This window comes from Zootoca vivipara, chromosome 12 (genome assembly GCF_965207765.1).
Source record: "Zootoca vivipara chromosome 12, rZooViv2.hap1.1, whole genome shotgun sequence".
NCBI lineage: Eukaryota > Metazoa > Chordata > Lepidosauria > Squamata > Lacertidae > Zootoca > Zootoca vivipara.
Genome location: NC_142595.1, coordinates 3,440,095 through 3,466,046, shown reverse-complemented (window position 1 = coordinate 3,466,046; position 25,952 = coordinate 3,440,095). Strand labels below are relative to the sequence as shown.

At 43.9% G+C, this 25,952-nt stretch overlaps 1 protein-coding gene across 1 annotated transcript in view; it reads left to right on the top strand.

Moving 5' to 3' along the window:
* The first annotated feature begins 1,241 nt into the window (after window positions 1–1,241).
* The window catches only part of SLC9A3 (solute carrier family 9 member A3), a 107,404-nt gene continuing 82,693 nt past the window's right edge, over window positions 1,242–25,952 (top strand). Inside the window, exon 1 of the mRNA XM_035134704.3 lies at window positions 1,242–1,613. Within this exon, the coding sequence (XP_034990595.3) occupies window positions 1,391–1,613 (223 nt within the window). The 5' untranslated portion in view covers window positions 1,242–1,390. The remainder of the gene's footprint in view (window positions 1,614–25,952) is intronic.

The window sequence follows — 25,952 nt, the reverse complement described above, 5'->3', positions numbered from 1 at the left end:
CCTAGGCAAGAGGTTCTGGAGCCAAGGAGCCATGGAGAAGACTCTCCCCTTGTCCCAGTCTGAGTTGCTTCAACCACTGGTGGGAGCCGAACCGTTCCAAATAAGTTGCACGTGTAGCAATTCTTCCACAGGAAAAGGTCTTCCTGCCTTCACTTTTTTAATTAAACAGACTAGATTCATTTGATCTTGGTTTGTAAAATAGATTCTCCATTGCTAATCCAGATCTAATTAATCCTTCTTTAGCTCAGCTGATGGACATTGCTTTTCTAAACTTGAATTGCTATTTCTGGGAACTACTGTACCTTAGACCAGGGCGGTCCAATGCATGGCACGAGAGCCGCATGCTGCGCGTGAGGCCTTTTTTTAGCGGCCCTCAGCAACATTTAATGCCCCCTCCTGCAGCCTTTGTGCTGCCTTCCCAAAGCCAGATAAGAAAGGTGCTGGGCTTTGGAAAGGTGACATGAGGGTTCTGACAGGGTCCTAGAATCCTCCAGCGCCTTCCCAAAGCTGGGAGCCTGCCATAGCTTCATGCCTCCTTCCCAAAGCCCAGCACCTCACTTAGCTTTGGGAAGGCAGCACCGGGGGGGGGGGGAATCAAAGTTTGGCCTCCTCCTCCCCACATGGCAAGACAGTGTAGACCTGATCTGATGTTGGCTGGCTCATCACTTAACTGACAATCGGCTGTATTCATTCACATTTTTCCTACTTACCTAAAAAAAAATAACGTTAATTGGTACAATTGTCAGGTGTCCTTTGGCTGACTACCTGTCCTGAAGGCTACTACCTGCAGAGTTTGCTTTTTACCTGAACGGCTTGTTCCTACATGTTAATCTCCCTCTGGATACACTTTGTTCAAGCAAGAGCGAAGTCCTTAGCCATGCACTTTCTCCAAAAGAACCTTAAACACCCACCTCTCTATAATTATTAAGAAGAGATGTCATTAATCTTTTACACTTATTTACAAATCGGAACTGAGGGGGAAAGTAGTCATCATAAACCTGCCGAGAGGTTTATCTGGCCCCTCCTTCCAATTAAACACCATAAAAAGCACTCCTTCTTCCAAAGGCAGGAAAGAGGTTTAGAGGTTCTCCTAGAGTTAGTAAGATCCTGTACTCAGTGCTGCACCTGCCAAATTGCTGCCCAGCTTTTCATGAATAAATGGTTGGAGGGATAGTGCCCCCCCCATCGGCTGGAAAGCGGGCAGCAAAATTTGAGAGGAAGAACCTGATAGTGACATGGTTTATGACAGCTAGGAGTTCTCAACTGGGCATCCAAGAAAATACAAGCAAAAGTGGGAAGCCCACTTTGACTTCTAAGCTAAGGGATACTAAAAGGGATAAAAAGCACATTGCGTGCAAGGAGGCAATTTTTAGATAGCAGTTATTGGATCATGAAGAAAAGGGCATTCGTTTTGCCTTCCCTCATTTTGCTAATAGTGTTGATGTGCCATTCAGAAGGGCTCTCTGAAAGAGATGGTCTCGGAACTGCAAATGAGACCATCAAGGCAACTAACCACAGTGGCGGCTTCCAGATAGTCACCTTTGATTGGCTCCACGTGCATGTGCCTTTCCTTGTTACTTTCTGGGTCCTGGTGGCTTTCTCAGCTGGGATTGGTAAGTAACGGTGCTTTGGCACTCTTTGGGGTCATTTGTCTGTTTCAAATGGCATTATTACAGTATTGTTACCCCAATCTCTGAGCAATGGGAAGTACCGTATGGTTTCCTTTCAATGAGGTCACTGGAGACTTGCAGTGTTTCTGCGATACAGTGGTGCCTCACTAGACGAATTTAATTCGTTCCACAGGTCTTATAGCGAAAAATTCGTCTAGCGAATCCCATAGGAATGCATTGAATTTTTTTTTACTTTTTTTTGCCCATAGGAACGCATTAATTGAATTTCAATGCATTCCTATGGGAAACTGCGATTCGCTAGACGAATTTTTCATAAAACGAATTCGTCTAGCGAGGCAACCTCCGCTCGAAAAATCCTTTCGTTAAGCGGAAATTTCATTAAGCAGTGCATTCGTTAAGCGAGGCACCACTGTATAAGGATTATTTGCACATATATATGAGTTCAGCATAAGATGGTGGTTTAATAGCATCAACTCCGACAGATATTGCTCCCCATTGGATTTCATGGGGAACTGCCAATGCCATGGCATTTGATTCTCACAGAGATCTTTTTCTGATTTAGGTGAGACTTAAATGTATGCTCTTCAGTTTGAGAATCATTTCATATGTAATCTGAGGAGTTTTATAGTGAAGGCAGTCTTTTCTGTAATGCATGTCTTTGTCCCATTTTGACAGATCCAATATTTTCTTTTCTTTCCTGTAAAGTAAGTACTGTTCTGATGTTTGCAGCTGGAGGAAAGCATTGTTTCACAGAGTACAGCATTACTGTTTTGCTTCCCGGTTCCATGCGATGAATGCCACAGGGTGTGATGGGATAAAATGGAATCATCTGACCAAACATGTACTTTGCTATACAGGTTTTTAATAGATTTGATTACTTGCTGCTGAAAATCTGGTATATGTGTTTAGTAAAGGTAAATGGGCTCCTGACCATCAGGTCCAGTCGTGTCAAACTCTGGGGTTGTGGCGCTCATCTTGCTCTATAGGCCGAGGGAGCCGGTGTTTGTCCGCAGACAGCTTCCGGGTCATGTGGCGAACCAGAGCAGCGCACGGAAATGCCATTTACCTTCCCGCCGGAGCGGTCCCTATTTATCTACTTGCACTTTGGTGTGCTTTCGAACTGCTAGGTGGGCAGGAGCTGGGACCGAGCAACGGGAGCTCACCCCGTTGCAGGGATTCGAACCGCTGACCTTCTGATCAGCAAGCCCTAGACTCTGTGGTTTAACCCACAGCACCACCTGGGTCCCTATGTGTTTAGTAGTTGTTGTTAAAAAGGAGGGATGTCTTGTGAACCGACTGCACAAGGTCTGTTATGTATTCAGGGATTTATGTTTGCCTGAGCTTGAGTCTGGACTAAAGATTCTGAGCCCCTGTGTTCTGATTTGCTACATGATATTCAATCACAGAACATTTCAGGATTTGGGCTACTTCCATTGGCCCTTAAACTACTCTGATTTAATTCGTTGCTTGGGAGTTTAGACAGCCAATCACATTGAGAGTGGGAGTGGCTCAGGCCTTCATAAATGTATACAAGCAGTTGCTTTGCCCCTGGTGTTCAGTTCTGTAGTTCAATAAAGGTTCTTGCTGTTATCGCTGTGTCTTGCTTCATTCCTCCTTACAGTTTATGGAAAACATATTTTCAAACAGTAGCTGTTCAGTCCTTTTGTGGACATTAAGTAATCTCATTGAGAGCACAGGACTGAAGAAATCCAATGGAAACAAACTTGTCCAGAGTTTCCATATAAGAGCTACATCAACTGACATATTTATTCTTATGCTCAATATATATTGGATATTGCATTTGTTTAAAGGTACATTTTATTTTCAAAATTGCTTGTTTTGTGCATATTCAGGCAATTCCCTGTGTTTTTCAGAGGCTGTTTTTATTCTAGTAGTATACATTTTTAGGATTTTCTTTTTTTGGGGGGGGGAGTATAAGCTCAAGTCATTATCAGGTGTCTCTCCCCGCCGCTGCCGCCACCCGCTACCTCGTATGGGAGGAATGCCATTCCAGCACCTCCCTTTTCTCAGGTTACCAAACCAATGTGTTAAACAAATAATCCTTGAGTCTTTTAATCTGTGACAATAGTTATTTCTGAATGCATCAAATTCTTCACAGACAGATGCATATTTCCAGAGGAACTCTCCCCCGCGTCGGGGCATTCCATTTCACTGAAACATGCCATGGTAGGGGCATGTCCTCTGGTACAATGTGGAGAGAAAACCATGGGGGAGACTGCAGTCTTCTGAAAAACGCTTGTGCCAAAAAACAGTGCAAGAATTTAGGAGGTCTGTGTTGCTGAATGTTCCCTTGTGTTCTGTAATGAACATTTTCACAACAAAAAGCAAAATGTTTACCTCTTTCGTGCCCTTTTGCTGCTATTTGCAACCCAGTAAGCAAAAGGGAAATGGGGTGGTTTTATTTCAAATTAAGCCAGACTCGGGTCCATTGAAAAGAAGCGGGGTCATTTTAGAGCAGGCATACCCAAACTGTGGCCCTCCAGATGTTTTGGCCTACAACTCCCATGATCCTTCGCTAACAGGACCAGTGGTCGGGGAAGATGGGAATTGTAGTCCAAAACACCTGGAGGACCGAAGTTTGGGGATGCCGGTTTTAGAGCTTCCTGAAAATATGCAAGTCAGTACCTCAGCTCACTTTGCGCACTAGCTTAAACCCCATTTGGGTCTTCTCCTGGTAACAGCAAAATCTCCACCAAGCCAATGTGATTCAATTTCATGATCATGTCACTGAGGACAAATTAATCTAATGCTATGTAAGGGAATTGCCGTCCATCTGATTTAGGCGAGGCATTATTGCATAACCAACCCTTTTTGGTTTCATGTTAACGCCACTGTCTCTAGGCAGAGATGGCCAAATGGGGAACAAATGGCACTGAACCTTCTGGAAGCACTATCAGCTGAGAGAATTGGCTTGTTACCCAAATGGTGCTGGAGAGGAGGCGCCACCATCTTAATGCATATCAGAGGATCATGGCTGCCTGAATGTGTTCTGAAATATACTCGGAGTCGAGAGTGAATTTCATGCTCTTTATTCAGCTCGTAGTAATCAAGGAGAAGAAGAGAAGAATGCCCTTTCCCCAAAACCATCTGCTTATATACATTATTTACACAATGGGCTTTGCGTGATTGGCTACTTCAGGGCTACACCTGTGGGCCAATCAGTTTGTGGATTGACTTCTGCCAGCAGCCTGATTGGCTGCTCCTGCAGGCCAATCAGGTTGCGGACTCACTTCTGCCAGCCGCCTGATTGGCTGCTCCTGCAGGCCAATCAGGTTGCGGATTCACTTCCACCTGGAGTTGGATTGGGTGGCTCCTGCGGACCAATCAGACTGCTGATTCTGGATCCTATTGTTCTATGATGCAGCTCAGTACATAAAATGTTGTGAGTGCAAACTCCTTTGACACCTTTTTTCCCCAGCTCATTATTGAAGCTTGTGAGACCATGTTTTGGTCGGTCTTAGTTGGGAAAAGCCAGGTTACTCAATGGAAACCAACGGAACACATTACATTAAGTGCATGGCACCACTAAAAAGGGGGACATTTAATTTCACCCTCCCTAATGTACAATACTTACACCCTCTGTTCTGACGTCACGTGCTGCACTGGCTAAGTGTAAGGGTGGGAAAAGCCCATTGGTTCCTTTCTGGCCCCTTTGAGTGACACAACTCAACATTGACTGGTGGCAGAGGACTTCCACTTTCTCCCAGGTGTGGGGAACCTTTGGTTCTGCCTTTGTGGCTGAAATGACAACTTTCATCGGCCCCAGCAAACAAGGGCAATGGCCGGGGTGATGTAGCAGCATCTGAAGGCCAGAGGTTCCTCCCACCTCCTTTTGCTCCTGTTGACATCTTTTTAAAAAAGTTATTTGGGCAATACAATACAATACAATACAATAACTAATCTAATCTAAACTAAACAAAAAATTCAAAGTCCTTTCTAAAATCTATGGGACTGGGGGCTAAAGGAGGTGCCACTGATTGTAAAGGTAAAGGTAAAGGGACCCCTGACCATTAGGTCCAGTTGTGACCGACTCTGGGGTTGCGGCGCTCATCTCGCATTATTGGCTGAGGGAGCCAGCTTACAGCTTCCAGGTCATGTTGCCAGCATGACAAAGCCGCTTCTGGCAAACCAGAGCAGCACAAGGAAACGCTGTTTACCTTCCCGCTGTAGCGGTTCCTATTTATCTACTTGCACTTTGACGTGCTTTCGAACTGCTAGGTTGGCAGGAGCAGGGACCGAACAATGGGAGCTCACCCCGTCGCGGGGATTCGAACCACTGACCTTCTGATTGGCAAGCCCTAGGCTCTGTGGTTTAGACCACAGCACCACCCGTGTCCCCTTTTCCTTTCTTATGGTAAGTTAAAGGGACCCCTGACCATTAGGTCCAGTCGTGACCGACTCTGGGGTTGCACGCTCATCTCGCATTATTGGCCGAGGGAGCCGGCGTACAGCTTCCGGGTCATGTGGCCAGCATGACAAAGCCGCTTCTGGCGAACCAGAGCAGCACACGGAAACGCCGTTTACCTTCCTGCTGTAGCAGTACCTATTTATCTACTTGCACTTTGACGTGCTTTCGAACTGCTAGGTTGGCAGGAGCTGGGACCGAGCAATGGGAGCTCACCCCGTCCCGGGGATTCGAACCGCCGACCTTCTGATCAGCAAGCCCTAGGCTCAGTGGTTTAACCCACAGCGCCACCCGGGTCCCCGTGCCACTGATTGAGGTGCACATTTTATGCATTTCAGGATCTTAGGATCTCAGTATGTCAAACAAAGTGGGTGTTCAATACTATTGGAATACACCTGCCAATCCCTGATTACATTGGGAAGATAAGAGGCTTTCCCAAGAGCTGGAGGTATTTGCTTACAAGAAGAGGGAGGCAGGAGGATTTTTTGCATAAAAAATAATAATGTAAATAATAATAGTAATATAAACTTAGCTTACAGGTAGGTAGCCGTGTTGGTCTGAGTCGAAGCAAAAGAAAAAAATTCCTTCAGTAGCACCTTAAAGACCAACTTAGTTTTTATTTTGGTATGAGCTTTCGTGTGCATGCACACTTCTTCAGATACACTTGAAACAGAAGTAACCAGACCCTTATGTATATTCAGGGGGTGGGGGTGATGGGAATGGGTGATGGGCTGATAGGAGTGGTAAACCTGTTGATGACTGTTAATGACTGCTGATGACTGCAATTGGTCCTGCGGGGGAAAAAGCAAGGGCTGAGGCGCTAAAGAAAGCTTGATCATGCAGAAATTTTTATTACAGAAAAATTTCAGAAACAGACTGGAAAGAGAAGTTTCTGAATTGGAACTCATTAGCAAGCTTAAAACCATGGAGCCACCTGGGATGAACAAAGACATAGGATTCTTATCTCATTATGCATGATCAAGCTTTCTTTAGCGCCTCAGCCCTTGCTTCCCCCCCCCCCGCAGGACCAATTGCAGTCATCAGCAGTCGTTAACAGACATCAACAGGTTTACCACTCCTATCAGCCCATCACCCATTCCCACCCATTCCCACCCACCACCCTCTGTATATACATAAGGGTCTGGTTACTTCTTTTTCAAGTGTATCTGAAGACGTGTGCATGCACACGAAAGCTCATCCCAAAATAAAAACTTATTTGGTCTTTAAGGTGCTACTGAAGGAATTTTTTTTTATAAACTTACCTTGTGAAACAAGTAAGGGGAGCCAGGGACAAGTAGGAGCTAACTAGATGTAAGCAAAAGAGGCAGGGATAGGATATTTCTTAATACCATGTGGCTCTAGTCATATCCGCACCATATGAAACACATGCTGTCTTTCAAAGAATTCTGTGCACCAGGCTGGCTCACACATGAGGTGGGCGGGAGGCAGCCGCCTTCAGCTGTGGTGCCAACCTCTGGTGAGATTTTTCGGGATCTCGCCACAACCCGTTCTCATTGGTTCTGCTTTGCAGGTGTGGCCAGGTACATTTCCATTTTGACTCAGGTGGCAAAACAGGACCCGCCGCCCCTGCTGGGCACTACAGTTTACTCTTCACAGAGGTACAATTCTCAGCAACCCTTAACAACTTTGCTAACCCAAAGATTGTGTGTGTCAGGGTTGCGCCAGATGAGCAGGAGTGGTGGCAAGCCCCCCTAGGTGAAGCGGCAACCATGGAAGAGTCTGGGGAAATTCATACCTGGAGAAGAATCAGATAGGGAAGAGGGAAGGCCAGAGCAGGAAGAGGAAGGGGTCGAGTCAGAATCAGGCCCTTGTGAGGAGAGGAGTTGGCAGGCCCCCTCCACTCTTCCCTTCACAGCAGTAGAGCATAGAGCTGAGAAACGTAGGGAATTGGAGGCAGCTGCAGCTTGTAAGAGGCGTGGTGAGGAGCCACCTACTTGAGGAAGGCCGGCTGTTCCCTTTGCCAGCACTTGCAACTGCTGTGCTGAAGCGCATGGTTGTCTTTGCTCGCCCTGTTCCTGATTCCAGTGTTCCTGACTTTGGCTTCTCCTGACCCCCGGTACTGATACCCACTTCGGCTGGTTCCTTGCCTGGACTGTTGGACCTGGCTCCATCTGCATCTGACTGCCCCCTTCAGCACGCCAAGCTGTTGGTGCCCTAACAGTGTGATCCTTTATGTAGGGAAGCCAATTTATTTGTTCTTTTTAAGTTGTATGGAACCTTTTTAATCTTTGTTTTACTGCCAGCGGATGGAGACTTGTTTGCTGTAACTTCTGGAAGCTCTGAGTAAAACATTCATTTATTTGCAAAGCTAAGTGTCTGTGATTTATTCTAGCCTAAGTATTTTCATGGAGAAAATTTCTTTAATGGTTGGTGAGGGCAGTTGCAACATCTAACCAACTTTTAATGTGCTTGGAACAATGTGAAAGAGTGAAAGATCTCTCTTATAAACCTCTCTCCATTAATTATTTGTTCATAAATAGCACTGGCACCAATTTCTTTTATTACATAATCTGGCTTTCTGGCTTTATTTATTTCATTACATGCTTATAACTCACTTCCCATTAAATATCCTGAAATGGTTTTTTTAAAAGGCAACTCTTTTGCCCAGCAACTTTAAGGCAACTCTTGTATGATAAATATAGCCTGTGTAGGCACTGGAGGCAGGGAAGAGGGGTAGGGAAGGTTATGATGAACCTTTGTTTCCATGTCTTTTGCATTTCCATGCTCTGCCAAAACAGTAACTATTTTTAAAAGTCCCAGAATTCCTTAATTCCTGCTGGCATTTATTGTGTGCAGGAAGGAGAAGTCGACAAAGCTTGGAAGCTGACCGGCAGCAGAAGATGACAGCAAGTTTGCGATTAGCAGTTGCACATGGCAAATAATTTCTGTGACAACTGTGCAACGCAAATACAGTAATAAAAAGGGCGATCTGGCTGCAAATAAAGGATCCCCCGCAAGCACTGTTACATCTGTCCACTAGGTGGCAGCAGGTGCTGAATGTTGAAGGAAAGTGAAATTGAGGAATGCAAGAAGCCTATTGCCCCGTCCAATACTTTGGCCACCTCATGAGAAGAGAAGACTCCCTGGAAAAGACCCTGATGTTGGGAAAGATTGAGGGCACTAGGAGAAGGGGACGGCAGAGGATGAGATGGTTGGACAGTGTTCTCGAAGCCACCAACATGAGTCTGACCAAACTGCGGGAGGCAGTGGAAGACAGGAGTGCCTGGCGTGCTCTGGTCCATGGGGTCACCAAGAGTCGGACACGACTAAACGACTAAACAACAACAAGCCCCATCGGAAAAAACCCCAAACCCACATTCAGCATAGGAATGGTGGAATCTGTCAGTTTGGGCTCCTCTTTTTTCTCGAAACTTAAGATCAGTTCCTCACATTTCCATACCAGTTTGAATTGTGTGGCTAAATTCTGTATTTTTCAAGTCAAACAAACAAGAAACAAAGGACACCCCATATGAAAAATCCACATTTTGGAAACCAACTGGTACAAAAAAGTATACAAGCATTTGAATTCTCCATAAATCTTCAGCAGGCTAGATGGTAAACAAATGGGTGAGGGAAATGAAAAAAAAATAAATAAAGTGGGATGGTGTAGGAGCCATGGATCAATCTTAATTACTTGCACACCACTGAAAATTAATCTCCAGTTTTGCTAACATATAGGCTGCCATGTTTTTTCTTTATTTCTGCTCTCTGCATAGCTAGAAATTCATGTGTTGACGGATCTGGGTAATAGCAGCTGGCTTTTGTGTGTTTTTTTTTTAAAAAAATCTGAGGTGTGTAACCTGATACCTGTAAAAAAAATTCCGGAGCAATCCTAACACTGGCAGGCAGAAGAGTCATCGAATTTGGGCTACTAGGATGCAGGATTTCTCACAGAATGCTCACATCCTTGGTTAAGAGGCTGAAATGGAAAAACATAATAAAACCTTGAAGATTAAAAAATTAAACATTAAAACATTAAATGAGCTATAACCACCTTAAATGCTGTAACTAAATAATATGATCCCGGGAAGTTGGAATGGGTGTGTATGTATGTGTGTGTGTGTGTGGCTGTAATTGTGTTTTTATTTTGTTTTTTATGGGATGGCATTCAATTTCGTTGTACTATGTACAATGACAATAAAGTTATCCTATCCTATCCTATCCTATACAGGATTGCCTTCAGACAGCTCGAAGGTCGGATAACTCCATACCCTCCAATATTTCTCCAATGAAAATAAGGGTCATCCTAAGGAAAAGTGGGCCCTTCAGGGATCAAATCAGAAGCCGGTACGGCTTCTCTAAATCAGGGACATCCCTGGAAAATAGGGACACTTGGATGGTCTGCAAATACGGTAGTTTAAAATATCTTTCCTAGAAATGCGTCCAAGACAAGAAGCTGCCACTAAGTTTTGAGTATAAACACTCTCCAAGTGCTCCTCTAAACCATGAACTCTGGAGCGGAGTACAACATCGCACAACTATCAGGGAATAAATCTTGAGATACAAGGCTCTGGTGAGTAAGACCATTATTTGATTGGCCTCATGCTCACGTGCACAGGCATGGATCCCACACATGCTTAGGCATTCATTCTTTTATTAGTTGGAGACTTATTCCAGAGTATGAAGAGTGCCTGAGGCTAGCATAGGGATGTTTGAGCAATTCCTTGGGTCCCAGTTCCTGGCCTTTTTCCGGCTATTTCCTCGTGGCATCCCCCTGGTGGACAAAGCCAGAGGCAAGAGTGTGAAGGCCATTGTACAGAAGACTCTATTCCACACACAAGCACAACTTTGTGCTAGGTGGTCTGGAGCTGGCTTTATTACAGTTCTTCATTTTTTAAAAATGGGCACATTGCTGGGGGACCGTTTTGGTGTAACAGGCCTGCTATACTGCTGTGTTTTGCAGTCCTGCACAAGCCTTACAACTTGGTAATACTGCAGAGCTGCAGGGCTGCCTGGGTGGGAAGCCGCCACGGAAAAGGCTTGGTCTTGTGTGTGCTGCCCCTGTTGAGAGGGCACACGGAGAAGGGCTGGCGTTTAGGTGGGTTCATTGACATTCATTTTCTGTATCTTTTAGATCTCCTCATGATTTATGTGGAAATTGTTGTGATTTGATTGTGTACTTTTTGATATTTTTATTGTTTATGCCTAATTTTGTGATGTTTGTAATTATGAAACTTTTTGCATAAACGCCTTGAGCATGGTTTAACTTTGGAAAGGCAGCATACAAATAAAATGGTTGATTGCAAGGTCTGGGTCTGTTCATATGGAGGAAAGCAGTTCTTGAGGTCTTGGGGTTCTGAGCTGTATAAGGCTGTACAGCAACAAACCAACATTTTGAATTGAGTCTGAATCGAATTGAGCAATTGAATTAGGATTGGTGTTATGTGCTCAGACCGTCTTTCCAGGGTGAGCAATTAAGTTCTGCACTGTATATTCCTGCGTATAAGACTACTTTTTAACCCAGGAAAATCTTTTCAAAAGTCGGGGGTCGTCTTATATGCCAGGTTGTATTTCTTATACGGTGAGTATATCCCAAACTCTATATTTTAACTGGAAAAGTTGGGGGTCGTCTTATACGCCCAGTCGTCTTATACGCCAGAATATGCGGTAGTCCCATCTCTCTATATCCAGGATGGGTATCTGTATCTATGGAATAGCATCTGAGGATTTCTGCACTCTGAAAAATCAGGTACCAGAACTGTGGAACTGTTTAGAATATCTGATCACCACGTTCTCCCGGCAGTAGTCAAGGCAGATCAAATCTTTACTCCTCACAGCCTCAGTCATGAGTCACTTTCTCTGCCCTTCTTCAGCATCAATAAAATAGAAGAGACATGGCGAGTTCCGAGTGCAGAAATTGTAAGAAACTCTTTAGAGAGGAAATATGGATGTGATCTCATCCGAAAGGTGTTATAAGTGGATCAACTTTTAGTTGGAAAGTTTTATCACTGCTATTCAAGACTATGTAATTGCTACCAATAACTATCAAAACATATATAACAAAGGTCAAATGTGCAGAGAGAGAGGCCTGAACTACATCTGATCCACGTGTATTTTTCCTCCTTGCTTTTTTTTTTTTATTAAGCATTTGCAGAGGCTGCAGCCTTGATAGTATGTTGGAGGGGGGCGTTGTGTAACTCTTCTGCTGTTTTTTTCTGCTTAAAACCAACTCAAACATAGGGGGCAGGGAGATTTTGAACAACAACAAAAATGGTCAGAGGGGAAAGGGTTAAGCAGCCTACTGTAGTCCTCATGTCAAGAACATAGCCTCCTCAACTGCTATGGATTAAAATCAGGAAAATGCAGATGAACAGAGTGTGACATATAGTTTGGGCCTCTAAAACAGCAGAATTTGTAATCCGGGGTTGCCAACCTATTTCAGCTTGTGGGTGCATTTGGCTATTTAACTGAGCTTCGAGAAACAATAGAGGCGAAGGGGAAAGTGGGAAAGAGTGCAATTGTCCCAACTTCCTGCTTTGACACTATGTACTTGTTATGTAAGGGACGCAGGTGGCGCTGTGGGTTAAACCACAGAGCCTAGGGCTTGCTGACCAGAAGATCAGTGGTTCAATTCCCCACGACGGGGTGAGCTCCCGTTGCTCGGCCCCAGCTCCTGCCCACCTAGCAGTTCGAAAGCACATCAAAGTGCAAGTAGATAAATAGGGACCGCTCCGGCGGGAAGGTAAACGCCGTTTCTGTGCGCTGCTCTGGTTCACCAGAAGCAGCTTTGTCATGCTGGCCCCATGACCTGGAAGCTGTCTGCAGACAAACGCTGGCTCCCTCGGCCTATAGAGCGAGATGAGCGCCGCAACCCCAGAGTCGGACACGACTGGATCTGATGGTCAGGGGCCCCTTTATCTTTACAGCAGGAAGGTAAACGTCATTTCCGTGCACTGCTCTGGTTCGCTAGAAGCGGCTTAGTCATGCTGGCCACATGACCTGGAAGCTGTACGCCGGCTCCCTCGGCTAGTAAAGCAAGATGAGCGCCGCAACCCCAGAGTCATCCACGACTGGACCAAATGGTCAGGGGTCCCTTTCCCTTTCCCTTTCCTTGTTATGTACTAAGTACATAACAGTACTCTTCAAGAGAGAGAAAGGTAAGCCCTCTCATGACCAAGAGGGCGGTGAGCAGACATCTGGAGAAGAGCTCCATGGAGCCACCGTAGCCCCATCTCACCAAATAAGTTTAAGTTCATACATAGATCCAAAAATTTGAAATAATCCATAGTTCTACAGCCACCCACCCACCCCAGTATTAGAAAGCAGTATTAGGAAGCAGTGCCCTTCAAAAAAAAGAGAGATCTGCTCCAGTAACATCTGTGAGCTGTTGGGATTCTTGTTTTTAAAAAGAGATACAGTTGTCAAAATGCTGTTGTTTCTGAACCTGTTTGGTTTCTGTCGGAATTTTTTGATGATGTTTTAATTATTTTCATTGCTTTGAGGACTGTGTGATGGGAAAGTCTCCTATAAATTTAAATACAAGTAAAAGTATTTACTGATTATTATTAACTCTACGGTCAAATTTAAAGTGTCTTAACTTGTCACTGGCCTTTTTATCTTTGCTGGCTTTATGGTTCAGTACTTTGACCCTTTTCCTACATGGGAATAGTACAGGGGGCCACCATTTTAGGCACATCCAACTGGCACAAGATCGATGACCCACAGGTACTTTTGGACCTGGAAGAAGGCAGGATGGGGGCAGAATGGAGGGGGAGCTGAGGGGGGGTAACAGGGCAGGGCGCGCTTATATGCAGTCCTCCAATGTGTGCAAGAGCCAGGAATGGATCCCCTGAGTGAAATGGTTGCTGCCTGTATACAAAAAAGAAAAAGAAAAAAGTGCTGGATAATAGTAATGGAAGTAACTTTTATGGGTTTCCTGAAAAAGATTTTAGTTGGAGTGGCTAGTTTTAGGGAAGCTCCTTTCTGCATCTGTTATTTTGTACATCTTATATGCTCTCACAAAGCCTATGGCACTTCAAAAGCTTTTCTGTGGCCCATGAAGGATCCCTCTGTATTTGTTGAAAGCATCAACCTGTTGCTGTTGTTTCTAATTTGTTGTTTAATCGTTTAGTTGTGCCCGACTCTTTGTGACCCCACGGACCAGAGCACACGAGGCACTCCTGTCTTCCACTGCCTTTGGTCAAACTCATGTTCGTAGCTTCAAGAACACTATCCAACCATCTCATCCTCTGTCGTCCCCTTCTCCTAGTGCCCTCCATCTTTCCCAACATCAGGGTCTTTTCCAGGGAGTCTTCTCTTCTCATGAGGTGGCCAAAGTATTGGAGCCTCAGCTTCAGGATCTGTCCTTCCAGTGAGCACTCAGGGCTGATTTCCTTCAGAATGGATAGGTTTGATCTTCTTGCAGTCCATGGGACCCTCAAGAGTCTCCTCCAGCACCATAATTCAAAAGCATCAATTCTTCGGCGATCAGCCTTCTTGATGGTCCAGCTCTCACTTCATTCATCACTACTGGGAAAACCATAGCTTTAACTATACGGACCTTTGCCGACAAAGGTTGTTTTTAATAACATTTCTTTTTAGTTTTGGCTGACCACAATGTTGTCTGGTGCTCCATTGCTGACGTGAAGTGATTCTGTTATGTTTCTGGTGAAAAACCCGCCTCTAAACTGACATCCATTTGCTTTGCTTTTACATCCATTCTCAGATTGCTTTTGGGGCTTGTGGGAGCAATTTTGTGCTGTTTGGCATGTAGAAGGTTGCTCCTCAACCAGTGCTGCCCCAAAGTGCTGCCCTTTCTGTGTGTGCAATGCATATTGATGTTTAGCTCCCTATTCCAACAATGTGGGGTGTTTCTGGACTGTCCTAAAAGTGTACAGTGGTACCTCGGTTTAAGTACACAACTGGTTCTGGAAGTCTGTACTTAACCTGAAGCGAACTTTCCCATTGAAAGTAATAGAAAGTGGATTAATCCATTCCAGACGGGTCCGCGGAGTACTTAAACTGAAAACACTCAAAGCGAAGTGTACTTAAACCGAGGTATGACTGTATTTGTATCCTTCCTGGAAGCCTGCCCTTTTTCCCGTCCACTTTTTAATATTTTTATTTTTTTGCCATGTGTATAAAGCACAAGTTAAATGTGCGTGAATTCTGGGTTTGCTGTATTACACCAGACAAATCCTGCACAGTAATCTCTGAACAGTTACACAGACAAGCATTTCCAACTTGCGCTAAATTTTCATATGAATGACTGACATTAATGTAGGAAAAAGTTCCTAACCTTCCAGCCTTTAACTCAAGGAGTTTACAGAAGCATATCAGCAGATTCTGCACCTGAAATTGATGGTCTGTGTGTAAGCCAATGTTGCAAGTGGGAATTGGCAATGTGTACCCAGCTCCTACAAAACATTTTACAAGTTCTTTATTGGTTTCTGAAACCAATAAAGCTCTGTCCCTTTACCGTGCTTTGGGCTGTTCCTGCCTATGCAAAGCCAGCATTCATTTTATCTGTCTTATCACTGCAACTGCTGGCTAGGATTAAGGCTGACGCTTTTCTAAATTGGTTGCGCAGAATTTCATTAGTCTAAAATAGTATATTGGACTCAGACTGCTCACCTGAAGGTCTGTACTATTGTCTGGAACAAGGGCTGCCAACTTATTTTCTGGTAAGGTGCTCCTGTGCCTTTCTTAACTTCAAGGCAAGCAGAAATTCAAGAGCTGGACCTTTTCCTAATGTGGAGAACTTTGCTTTCCTCTTCTGCTACTGTTACAGAGTGGCAGGAGCCCTGCTAGAAAAGAGGATTGCCATCTTTTTTTTGTAACATGATTGCGAGAGAACTTCCTTGACAGATATGGAAATAGGTGTTCCCTGCTTTGCTTACAGTGGTACCTCTACTTACGAATTTAATGCGTTCCGAACACACATTTGTAAGTAGAAAAAAATTGTAAGTCGAATCCCATAGGAATGCATTGGGAGAAAAAATTCGTAAGTCGAAGCAACCCTATCTAAAAATTCGTAAGTAGAACAAATCCTATCTAAACTGCATCCAAGATGGCGGACGGAGCTCCGTTCGTAAGTAGAAACATTTGTAAGTAGAGTTATTCGTAAGTAGAGGTACCACTGTATAATATAAGACTTGATCCTTGTTTGAATTCCTGAAATGAATAAATTGTTATGATCCCTGAATTAGAGAGGTTATTGATTATTTTAAGAAACAAAGAATGGAGGGAACTTGGACACTTCTTCTGATTTGTGATCTTTTCCAACTATGAGCCGTTGAAGATACCCATAACTGTCAAAAGGTCAAAATGCACACATGGCTTTCAAACAACCAGTGTCAACAGTACGCTGACTCTCTTGCAGTTTCCATTAGGGAATGCCTGCCTGTCTCTAAGTCTTCTCTGTTGTGTTCTATGCAGACAAGGTGTGGTCATCTACCCAAGTAAGGATGAGGTGTTTACCAAAGGTTAGGGGGCAATTTATTTCTTTTTTAAAATTCACACAATGATCCATTGAAATGCTTTTAATATCCCAGAGAGTATTGCCTAGGGATTTTCCCATTGGTAAAGCAGAAGCAGGGAGAAGGCACATCTGTATACAGATGGGATCATTAAGATTGCTCTATAATGTGTGGTGCTGTGGTTAAACCACTGAGCCTAGGGCTTGCTGATCAGAAGGTCAGCGGTTCGAATCCCTGCGACGGGGTGAGCTCCCGTTGCTTGGTCCCAGCTCCTGCCAACCTAGCAGTTCGAAAGCACCTCAAAGTGCAAGTAGATAAATAGGTACCGCTCCGGCGGGAAGGTAAACAGCGTTTCCGTGCGCTGCTCTGGTTCGCCAGAAGCTGGCTCCCTCGGCCTATAGAGCGAGATGAGCGCCGCAACCCCAGAGTTGGACACGACTGGACCTGATGGTCAGGGGTCCCTTTACCTTTACCTATATGGGGTCACGAAGAGTCGGACACGACTAAATGACTAAACAACAACAACAATAATGTGTGTGGGTTCTTCAAGGACAGAAACTGTTTACTATTTTGCTTTAAAAAAAACACAATAATGACAACATTTATGCACAGAGTGGGATACCCAAATAAATACATATAGGGCTGCATTTTTGGGTCACCTATAGGTTCTTAAAATCAGTTTTGGTGTTAAAATAAGCATGCGATTGGAGCAGTAGCAGTCTTCAGCCTCCTCTAGGAGGCTCCCATTTCATTCCCTGCCCTCTGCCTCTCTCCTGCCTCTCTCCTGCCCAAACCCATCTTTTTGCTTTCCTTTCTTCCCTCCATCCTCTGTGTAGGTGCTACTTACACAATTTATCTGATACAAACAGGCATGTTCAACCTTGGAGCTCAGCAGGCAGCATCTCGCTGCCCCTCCATATCCTGCACAATGACACTTTCACATGTTTCTGCAAAGCTTGATGGTAAAAAATCATGAGAAGGTGCCCAAATTGTTTCCCCAAATTTCACATAACTAATGTTTCTTGTAGGTGTACCCATGTGTGCCATTAATTGGTATTGCACTGCAAGAGACCTTGATTGAGGATTAAATTTAACCAGGTGCAAACACACACACACACACACACACACAGGTTATCCCTACACAGCAGTGGATTCATAAGATCTGTTCCGTGCATTATGTGGATGCGATAAAGGGCTTATCCTCTCTTCCTCTTATCCTGCTGCTTTTCCTCCCCCGTGGAAGCCACTCTTTAGCACTCAATCAGTGCAGACGGAGATTTGGGTTTTTCTAGGATTGCCATTGGTTCCAGTCTCTCTCTAAAGAGCAGGTTTTCCCTTGGGAAAGGAGCATAAAGCTTCATGATGGCTTTATTGTGTAAGTGAACCTGAGCAGGGGCCATAGTCTTGTCCGCACAATGTGGTACAATCAGGGATCCCACAGACTCTTAAATTATGTAGGAATTAGCGCATTTGGGGATTAATTTACATTTTCTTGAATTTACTTTCATAAGCATCCATAATTAGAAATTGTGGTTCCTCTCTGGTTTTGCATTCTTTTCACCAGAAGCTCCAGTGGACCAGATTAGATAACAAGTGGGCTGTTAGTTGTGTCTGCAAACCTTTGATCTGCCCACTCAACTGCAATTGAATGTTCAGGGATTGAGTATTCCCCTCTGGCCCTGATCATTCAGGGGATAATGTATTTTACAGGGCAGAAGTAAACTCTCCTTTGTCCTTTGCTGAAACTCAGTTTTGCCCTGATAATTTCACATGAGACCATAAAAATTTCATTGCCTTTTACAAATGCAAACACAGGAGAACCTCGGGGGAGGACATAATTCTTTCAGGGTAGTTTCTTGCTCCTGGTCTGCAGGCTATTATAAAATTCAATACAACAAATGTGGTGATGGTTCCTGGGCACAGAATAAGATGTTGGTCTATCAGTGGCTAAATGAAAGCTCCAGGTTCAGAGGTAGTGTATCTCCAAATCCCAGTTACTGAGGGATAAACATCAGTTCTCGGCATGCCTTGCTCGTGAGCTTCCTGGAAGCATCTGATTGGTTCCTGTTGGAAACAGACATTAAACTAATCAATAGACAGGTCATTGGTATGATCTAGCAGGGCTGTTCTCATGTTCTTAGTTTTCTCAGAATTTCAGGTTACTTTAGGGCTTATGTTAAGGAATGCCTTCATCTATATGCTGAACCCTGCCAAAATAATAATAATAATAACAATAATAATAATAATAATAATAAATAAATAATAATAATAATAATAAATAATAATTTATTGTTTATACCCCACCCATCTGGCTGGGTTTCCCCAGCCACTCTGGGCGGCTTCCAACAGAAATATTAAAATACACTAATTTCTTAAAGATTAAAAGCTTCCCTAAACAGGGCTGCCTTCAGATGTCCTCTAAAAGCCATATAATGAGGGTGTGGGAAAGTGCGTTTTTTATTACAGTACCATAGTCTTCCCTAGAAAGATCTGACTTTATCTATTTTGATCAAATCTTAGGAAGATAAGTAAAAATGGTTGTAGAGTTGGGAAAGGTTGAGAGAAGGGCAGCCAAAATGATCAAGGGGGTGAGACTCCCCTACAAGGAAAGGTTAAAATCGTTTTGCACCTTCTAGTTTAGAGAAAAGGCAAGTCAAAAGTGACTTGTTAGAATTTTATACAGTGGACGGAGGAAAGTCCTTCTCCCTCTCTCAAACTTGTGGAGATCTAATGGAGCTCAATATTGGACAATTCAGGATGGATAAAAGGTGGTACTTCTTCACACAGCACAAAGTTCAGCTATAGACAGTGGTGGACACCAGTGGAAGGATTTTAAAAGAGGATTCAACAAATTCAAGCAAGATAGGTCTATCAATGGTTGCTAGCCATGATGGAGACTCTTCTCTGCCTGCCTGTTTGGAGACTGTAGTTCTGAATACCAGTTGCTGGAGGCCAGGGGAGGGGAGAGGCTCTTGTGTTCAGGTCTTGCTTACTACAGGTTTTCCAACAGTCAACTGGTTGGCCACTGTGAGGACAGAATGCTGGACTAGACGAGCTCTTCTTAGGTCCTATGTGTCGGGGAGAACTCCTGAGTAAAAGTCAGTGTTCCACAAAGCTCTTCAGCTGGAAAAGAAAGCCAGCAATTCTTCACCCATTCATTAACTTGCTCTTTGGGTGTCGAAATTCGATCGGGGAACATGCTCCGCCATGGATTTCATTTAACGTCCTTTTGCTACTCAGTCTCTCCAACCTTACAGGACTGTTGAAAGCATTTAAAAGGGGTAGCCCACTCAGGACGAGGAAGGTTTAAACATGAAATGCTGTATGTGTGCATGCATGATACCAGGCCCAGCACCACTACCTGGCAAATGCCAAAGGCCTAGGAGCCCAGAGGTCTTGATTTCAGGTGACTGATTTTCCCAGGACTGAATTGGCTTAAAACCAAATATTCCCGTTTAACTAGTTTATAGGTTGGGCTGTAAATGAGCTCTCCCGCAGGTGACAAAACCACAGAATATCTGACTTAGGTGGGAGCTCTGGCAACAGTCTTGAATATTTTTCCACCCAACAAAACTAGCCCTTGATTTAACCAAGTATTAATCTCAGGGATGCCATGAAACTCATGTCTCCTCTCATCCACAGGACAGTTGGAAGATAAACAGAAGCTGGGTGACCCCTTGATTTAACGATTTAACAATAATCGCTGGATGCTGTGTTATCTATTAGTTTCCGTAATTCAGTTGTTTGGAATCCATGGCCCACAGTCTAACTTCACGCAGCTCTCTAAATAGTGGGCCTGGGTGTGGGGGAGAGCACTGTGGAATCCTGAAAATGTCATCCACTTTTGACTCTGGCTCCACCCTCACATGAGATAAGGGGCTCCCTACGCTGTGGGTTAAACCACAGAGCCTAGAGCTTGCCGATCAGAAGGTCGGTGGTTCGAATCCCTGTGACGGGGTGAGCTCCCGTTGCTCGGTCCCAGCTCCTGCCAAACCAGCAGTTCGAATGCATGTCAAAATGCAAGTAGATAAATAGGTACCGCTACAGCGGGAAGGTAAACGGCGTTTCCGTGTGCTGCTCTGGTTCGCCAGAAGTGGCTTTGTCATGCTGGCCACATGACTTGGAAGCTGTACGCCGGCTCCCTCGGCCAATAATGCGAGATGAGCGCACAACCCCAGAGTCGGTCACGACTGGACCTCATGGTCAGGGGTCCCTTTACCTTTACTGTTTTAATAAATAATAGTACTGGTGCAACATGTCTCAGGACAAAGTTCCATAATTGTGATTTTCCAGTAGGTACTACCTAATTTCAGAGGGCCTGATGCATAAATAAGATGATCTCACATTCATAAGAGGCCTTTAGATGCCTCCATCCAAGCAAGACACCTTTCTAGCCATTTCCAGCACCAACTAGGGATTAAATATTGCTATTTGCATCAAACTGGATATTGCAACTTTTAGTATGCTATCTATTATGCTAGTCCATTGTCTCAGAAATAATTTCTTATGCAATTATTTTGAAATTCAGCCATATTCTTACTGCACAATTTCTTGAGTGAGCTTTTTTGTATTAATGTTACTATTGGCATTAACTCAGAAGCATCATTAAGAAAGAAGAGGCAGTCTATGAAATGGTGCCTTGCATTACCTAATGACAGATTGGTTATTATCATAGGGCCAGCATATAAATAATCATTAGCAGGGGAAATCAATAACTATTGAAACAAGAAAATCCAGTAAGTGCCAAGCATAATGTATCACAGCAGGACGTTGTGCCAAGTGAAATGTGTGTCATGTGTACAATGTTAGGTAGATACTGGGGAATGTCCACAGTCTTGAGTGTTGTCATACAACAGAAGCAGGCCTCAGAGTACAGGGCAAATCTCCCTTTACACTGTGCTACCATAAAGCTTTGGAGAGTCAGTTGATGACAACCAGAGACTATTCCAAGTGATTACATGCTTACCATGGTAAGTTATTACTTAGTAAAGTTTGTACTGTATGTGATTATTGCTTTCTGGCATGTTTTATCACACATCAGCCTCTGACATCTGGCAAAATTAAGGATTGGTGATGGTGCCAAAAATTTAGAACGGAAGGTTTTGGAAACTGAACGTCTCCAGTTTGAGAACATGGCGTGCTATCACAAACTGGGTCCACACACCATGTTTTCTGGGTTCACCTCGCTATTCTCCTGGCACTGAAGATTGCCATGCTCCCTGCCCATTCCCCCAGCAAAAGGGAACACAATGCAAGATGTCTAGCACCAAGGTGAAGGAAGCAGAATACTTCTCTTGCCCTGCCCCTCCTTTACACCAGTGCCAGTCCATGAGGGAGGGAAGCCATAGGGGGGGGGCAGCTGAATCTGATGCATATGACTTACCACTTTACATCTAATTTGACCATTTAAAGCTACAAAGCAAGCTGTAAAATTTTACCCTCTTCAAGGAAAAGGGGAATAATCTTTGCTAAACTACCCAGTTTCACAATTAACATAATGTATGGCTTCTAGAAGATACTGTTCTTGAGTTAAAGGTTACCACAGAATATTGAACGCTGATTGTTTCTTCCTCAACAGTGTTTTTCTTTGGTGTTTTATGCCTTGAATTTATATTTTTATTGATCAGAGTGAAGTGTATTTGCACAGCAATAGTGTGAAGAGTACAACTGAAGTTTGACAGTGGGTGACTGTGTATTAGGTGAAAGGCTTTTGCCTTTCCTGCTGAGCAACCAGCTGACGGCTTCTGTTAGGATTTAGCCATGGATGTATCCAGCCGTAGGAGCTACTGGATTCCCTTTGATTCCTGATTCTTAATTGGCAATAATAATAAAAACCTATCTGAGTGGTATTGCTCTGCATTCTCCTAGTATAATTCAGTACCTGTTGGTTTATTTGTGTGGATATTCTTTATCTGAAAATGTGCAGTCTGATCTGAGAATGAATCCAACATAGTTGACACAGCAATTCCTGCATTACTTTCTCTGGCACAAGCGGATCCTGTTCTCAGCTGCTCCTCTACTAATGACAATGTTTTTGTCCAGGCAATTGCAAGGAAAGCATAAATAAAATGCTAGCCTTCTTAGAAAGTTACCCCTTTTTAGCACTCTAGTCCTTTTAGAAAGTTGGTAATTATGATCACATTATTATTTGTTGTTGTTGTTGTTGTTGTTGATGATGATGATGTTGTTGTTGTTGTTGTTGTTATGTTTATATCCCACCTTTCCTCCAAGGATTTAAAGGTGATGTATATGGTTCTCCCATTCAATATTTTACTCTCACAACACCATCTGTGAGGTGGGTTAGAGGGTTAGATGGTGATCAGTCTATGGTCATCCAGTTAAATTCATGGTTTGGTGGGGAAACCCTGATTTCCCAGGCCCCAATATAACATTTTAACCACCATGTCACACTGGTTCATGAACTGCATATGATGAGTGGGTGCATGCCAGAGTATTTTGGAGAGCTGGTTAGGGGAGAGGACTTCAGACAGAGCAAGTAGTGAAAGAGAAAATTCTCCATGAGCTACAGGGAGTCTTGTCTCATGAACTTGTTAGAGTTCATTGAGAGTGTCGACCAGCATACACCTGGATAGAGGTGATCCAGTTGACATAGTGTACACCTGGATTTTCAAAAAAGCTTTCAGTAATGTACTTTACAAAATATTTAGCAGTACTTATCGGTACTTAGTAAGCTTAGTAGTAATGGAATAAGAAGAGAGGTCCTCTTGTGAATCAGTCAAGTGTCAGGAAGCAAGAGTAGAAATAAATGGATTGTTTTCTGAATGAAGCAATGTCAAAAGTGGAATTCCCCAATGATCCATTTTGGGACCTGTGCTTCTTAACTTGTTCATAAATGATTAAGAGTCAGAGGTGAACAATCACCAAATTTACTGATGATGCTAAATTGCTCAGTTGCTAAAACAAAGAAGGACCTCTCCAATGAGTGAATGAGCAATAAAAATGGCAAAAGCAATTGAATGTAAAGAGATGCTTGTTGGCACAAAAAAATATTTATTTCCATACATACCCCTGGGCTCTGAACTGGCAGTCACTGACCAGGACCAAAACCTTGGGGTCATAGCAGATAGATCAATGAAGATGCCACAGTGTGTGGCAGCTGTGAAAAACACAGTTTCCATTGGATCATTAGGAAAGGAATTGAAAACAAAACTACTAATATCTTAACAATATTATACAAATCTATGATACAGCTGCATTTGGAATACTGTGTACAGTTCTGGTTCCCTCTCCTCAAAAAAGGATATTGTAGAGTTGGGAAAGTTTCAGAAAAGGGCCGCCAAAATGATCCAGCTCCGCATTGTCTACTCCACACTGACTGGCAGCAATGGCTCCCCCAAGAAGAAAAGTTACAGTGTTTAGGACTTTTTGGTTTGGGGAAAAGGTTTGTAAGAGGTGATATGATAGAAGCTTGTAAAATTAGGCCTGGCATGGAGAAAGTGGACAGAGAGGAGTTTTTCTCCATCTCTCATAACACGAGAACTCATGGACATCCAACAAAACTGCATGTTGGAAAATTCAGGACAGATTAAAGAAAGTACTTCTTAGTGGAGTGCATAATTAAACTATAGAACTTGCTCCTCCAGGAAGCAGTGGAACTAAGGCAGTGATGGCGACGAACCTGGATGGCTTTTGAAGAGGATTAGACAAATTCATTGAGGAGAAGGCTATCCATGGCTACTAGGCATAATAGCTATATTTTACCTTGACTGTGAGAGGCACACCTGTTGCTGTGAATTGCAGGTGGACAGAATACTGTTGGGAATTATAGTGTTCACCTCATAAAGCTGCAATTAATTCCCAGCACCCTTAGCAAATTATAGCTCAGGCCATTTTCTCTGCAACAGTTTCCTTCTCCTGCAGCTTTTACCATTCTTGGCAGAGCAGCACACTCGGGGAACTTCCACAAAACAATCACCGCAAGATCACAGTTACGTCGCTTCTGTGTGTGTCATCAGTTGCTTCCGGAAAAACAATCCCTTAGGAGTCAACATTTTGCCTCTATTACCCTTCAGTGAACTCTCTCCCCCTTGGGAGGAGCTAAACGTGAACTCTGCTACTTTCTTCTTCAAATTACTTTATTGCGTAATGGTAGCTGGCTGTTCTTCAAAAGCTGTGGAAGGTGCAAAGGGGATTAAACTGCTGTCTACTGTCTCTAAGTGGACGCATACACATTTATTAACTTGGAAACGTCAATATCAATTCATGGCAAATGGCCTGACACAATCATTCTTTTATGTCAGTGGTTTTTCAAGCTGTATCCCCAGGAACCTGGGACTGGTTGCTGAAAGTATCAGTAATGATGGACAAGCCTCCCTTAAAATCAGCTGGACCACCGCTGCTGATCTTTCCTGAATCCTGACAATGCAGGAGTCTTGGGTGTATTCTTGGCCAATATCTCAGTGGCACATGGGTCATCAGTCAGGGTCAATAGGCCTGACCATTGGCCTGCATAAACAGGGTGTGGGTCTCACTAGAACACACTCTGGAGTCTTCTGTGCCTCTGTGAGGGATAAGCAGGGTCTCCTGGCAGACAAGTCAATGTGGGAAGGATTCCCTAGAGGCAGAAAGCATGAAAAGAATTGCTTTATTTAAACATGGAAAGCTGCCTAACACCGAGTCAGACCATTGGTCCATGCAGCTCAGCATTGTCTACACTGACTGGCAGCGTCTGTCTAGTGTTTCAGACAGGGGACATTCCCAGCCCTACCTGGAGATGCCAGGGATTAGAATCATAGAATCATAGAGTTGGAAGAGACCACGAGGGCCATCCAGTCCAACCCCCTGCCAAGCAGGAAACACCATCAAAGCATTCTTGATATATGCCTGCCAAGCCTCTGCTTAAAGACCTCCAAAGAAGGAGACTCCACCACACTCCTTGGTAGCAAATTCCACTGCCGAACAGCTCTTACTGTCAGGACCTTCTTCCTAATGTTTAGGTGGAATCTTCTTTCTTGAAGTTTGAATCCATTGCTCCGTGTCCGCTTCTCTGGAGCAGCAGAAAACAATCTTTCTCCCTCCTCTATATGACATCCTTTTATATATTTGAACATGGCTATCATATCACCCCTTAACCTTCTCTTCTCCAGGCTAAACATACCCAGCTCCCTAAGCCGTTCCTCATAAGGCATCGTTTCCAGGCCTTTGACCATTTTGGTTGCCCTCTTCTGGACACATTCCAGCTTGTCAGTATCCTTCTTGAACTGTGGTGCCCAGAACTGGACACAGTACTCCATGTGAGGTCTGACCAGAGCAGAATACAGTGGTACTATTACTTCCCTTGATCTAGATGCTATACTCCTATTGATGCAGCCCAGAATTGCATTGGCTTTTTAAGCTGCTGCATCACACTGTTGACTCATGTCAAGTTTGTGGTCTACCAAGACTCCTAGGTCCTTTTCACATGTACTGCTCTCAAGCCAGGTGTCACCCATCCTG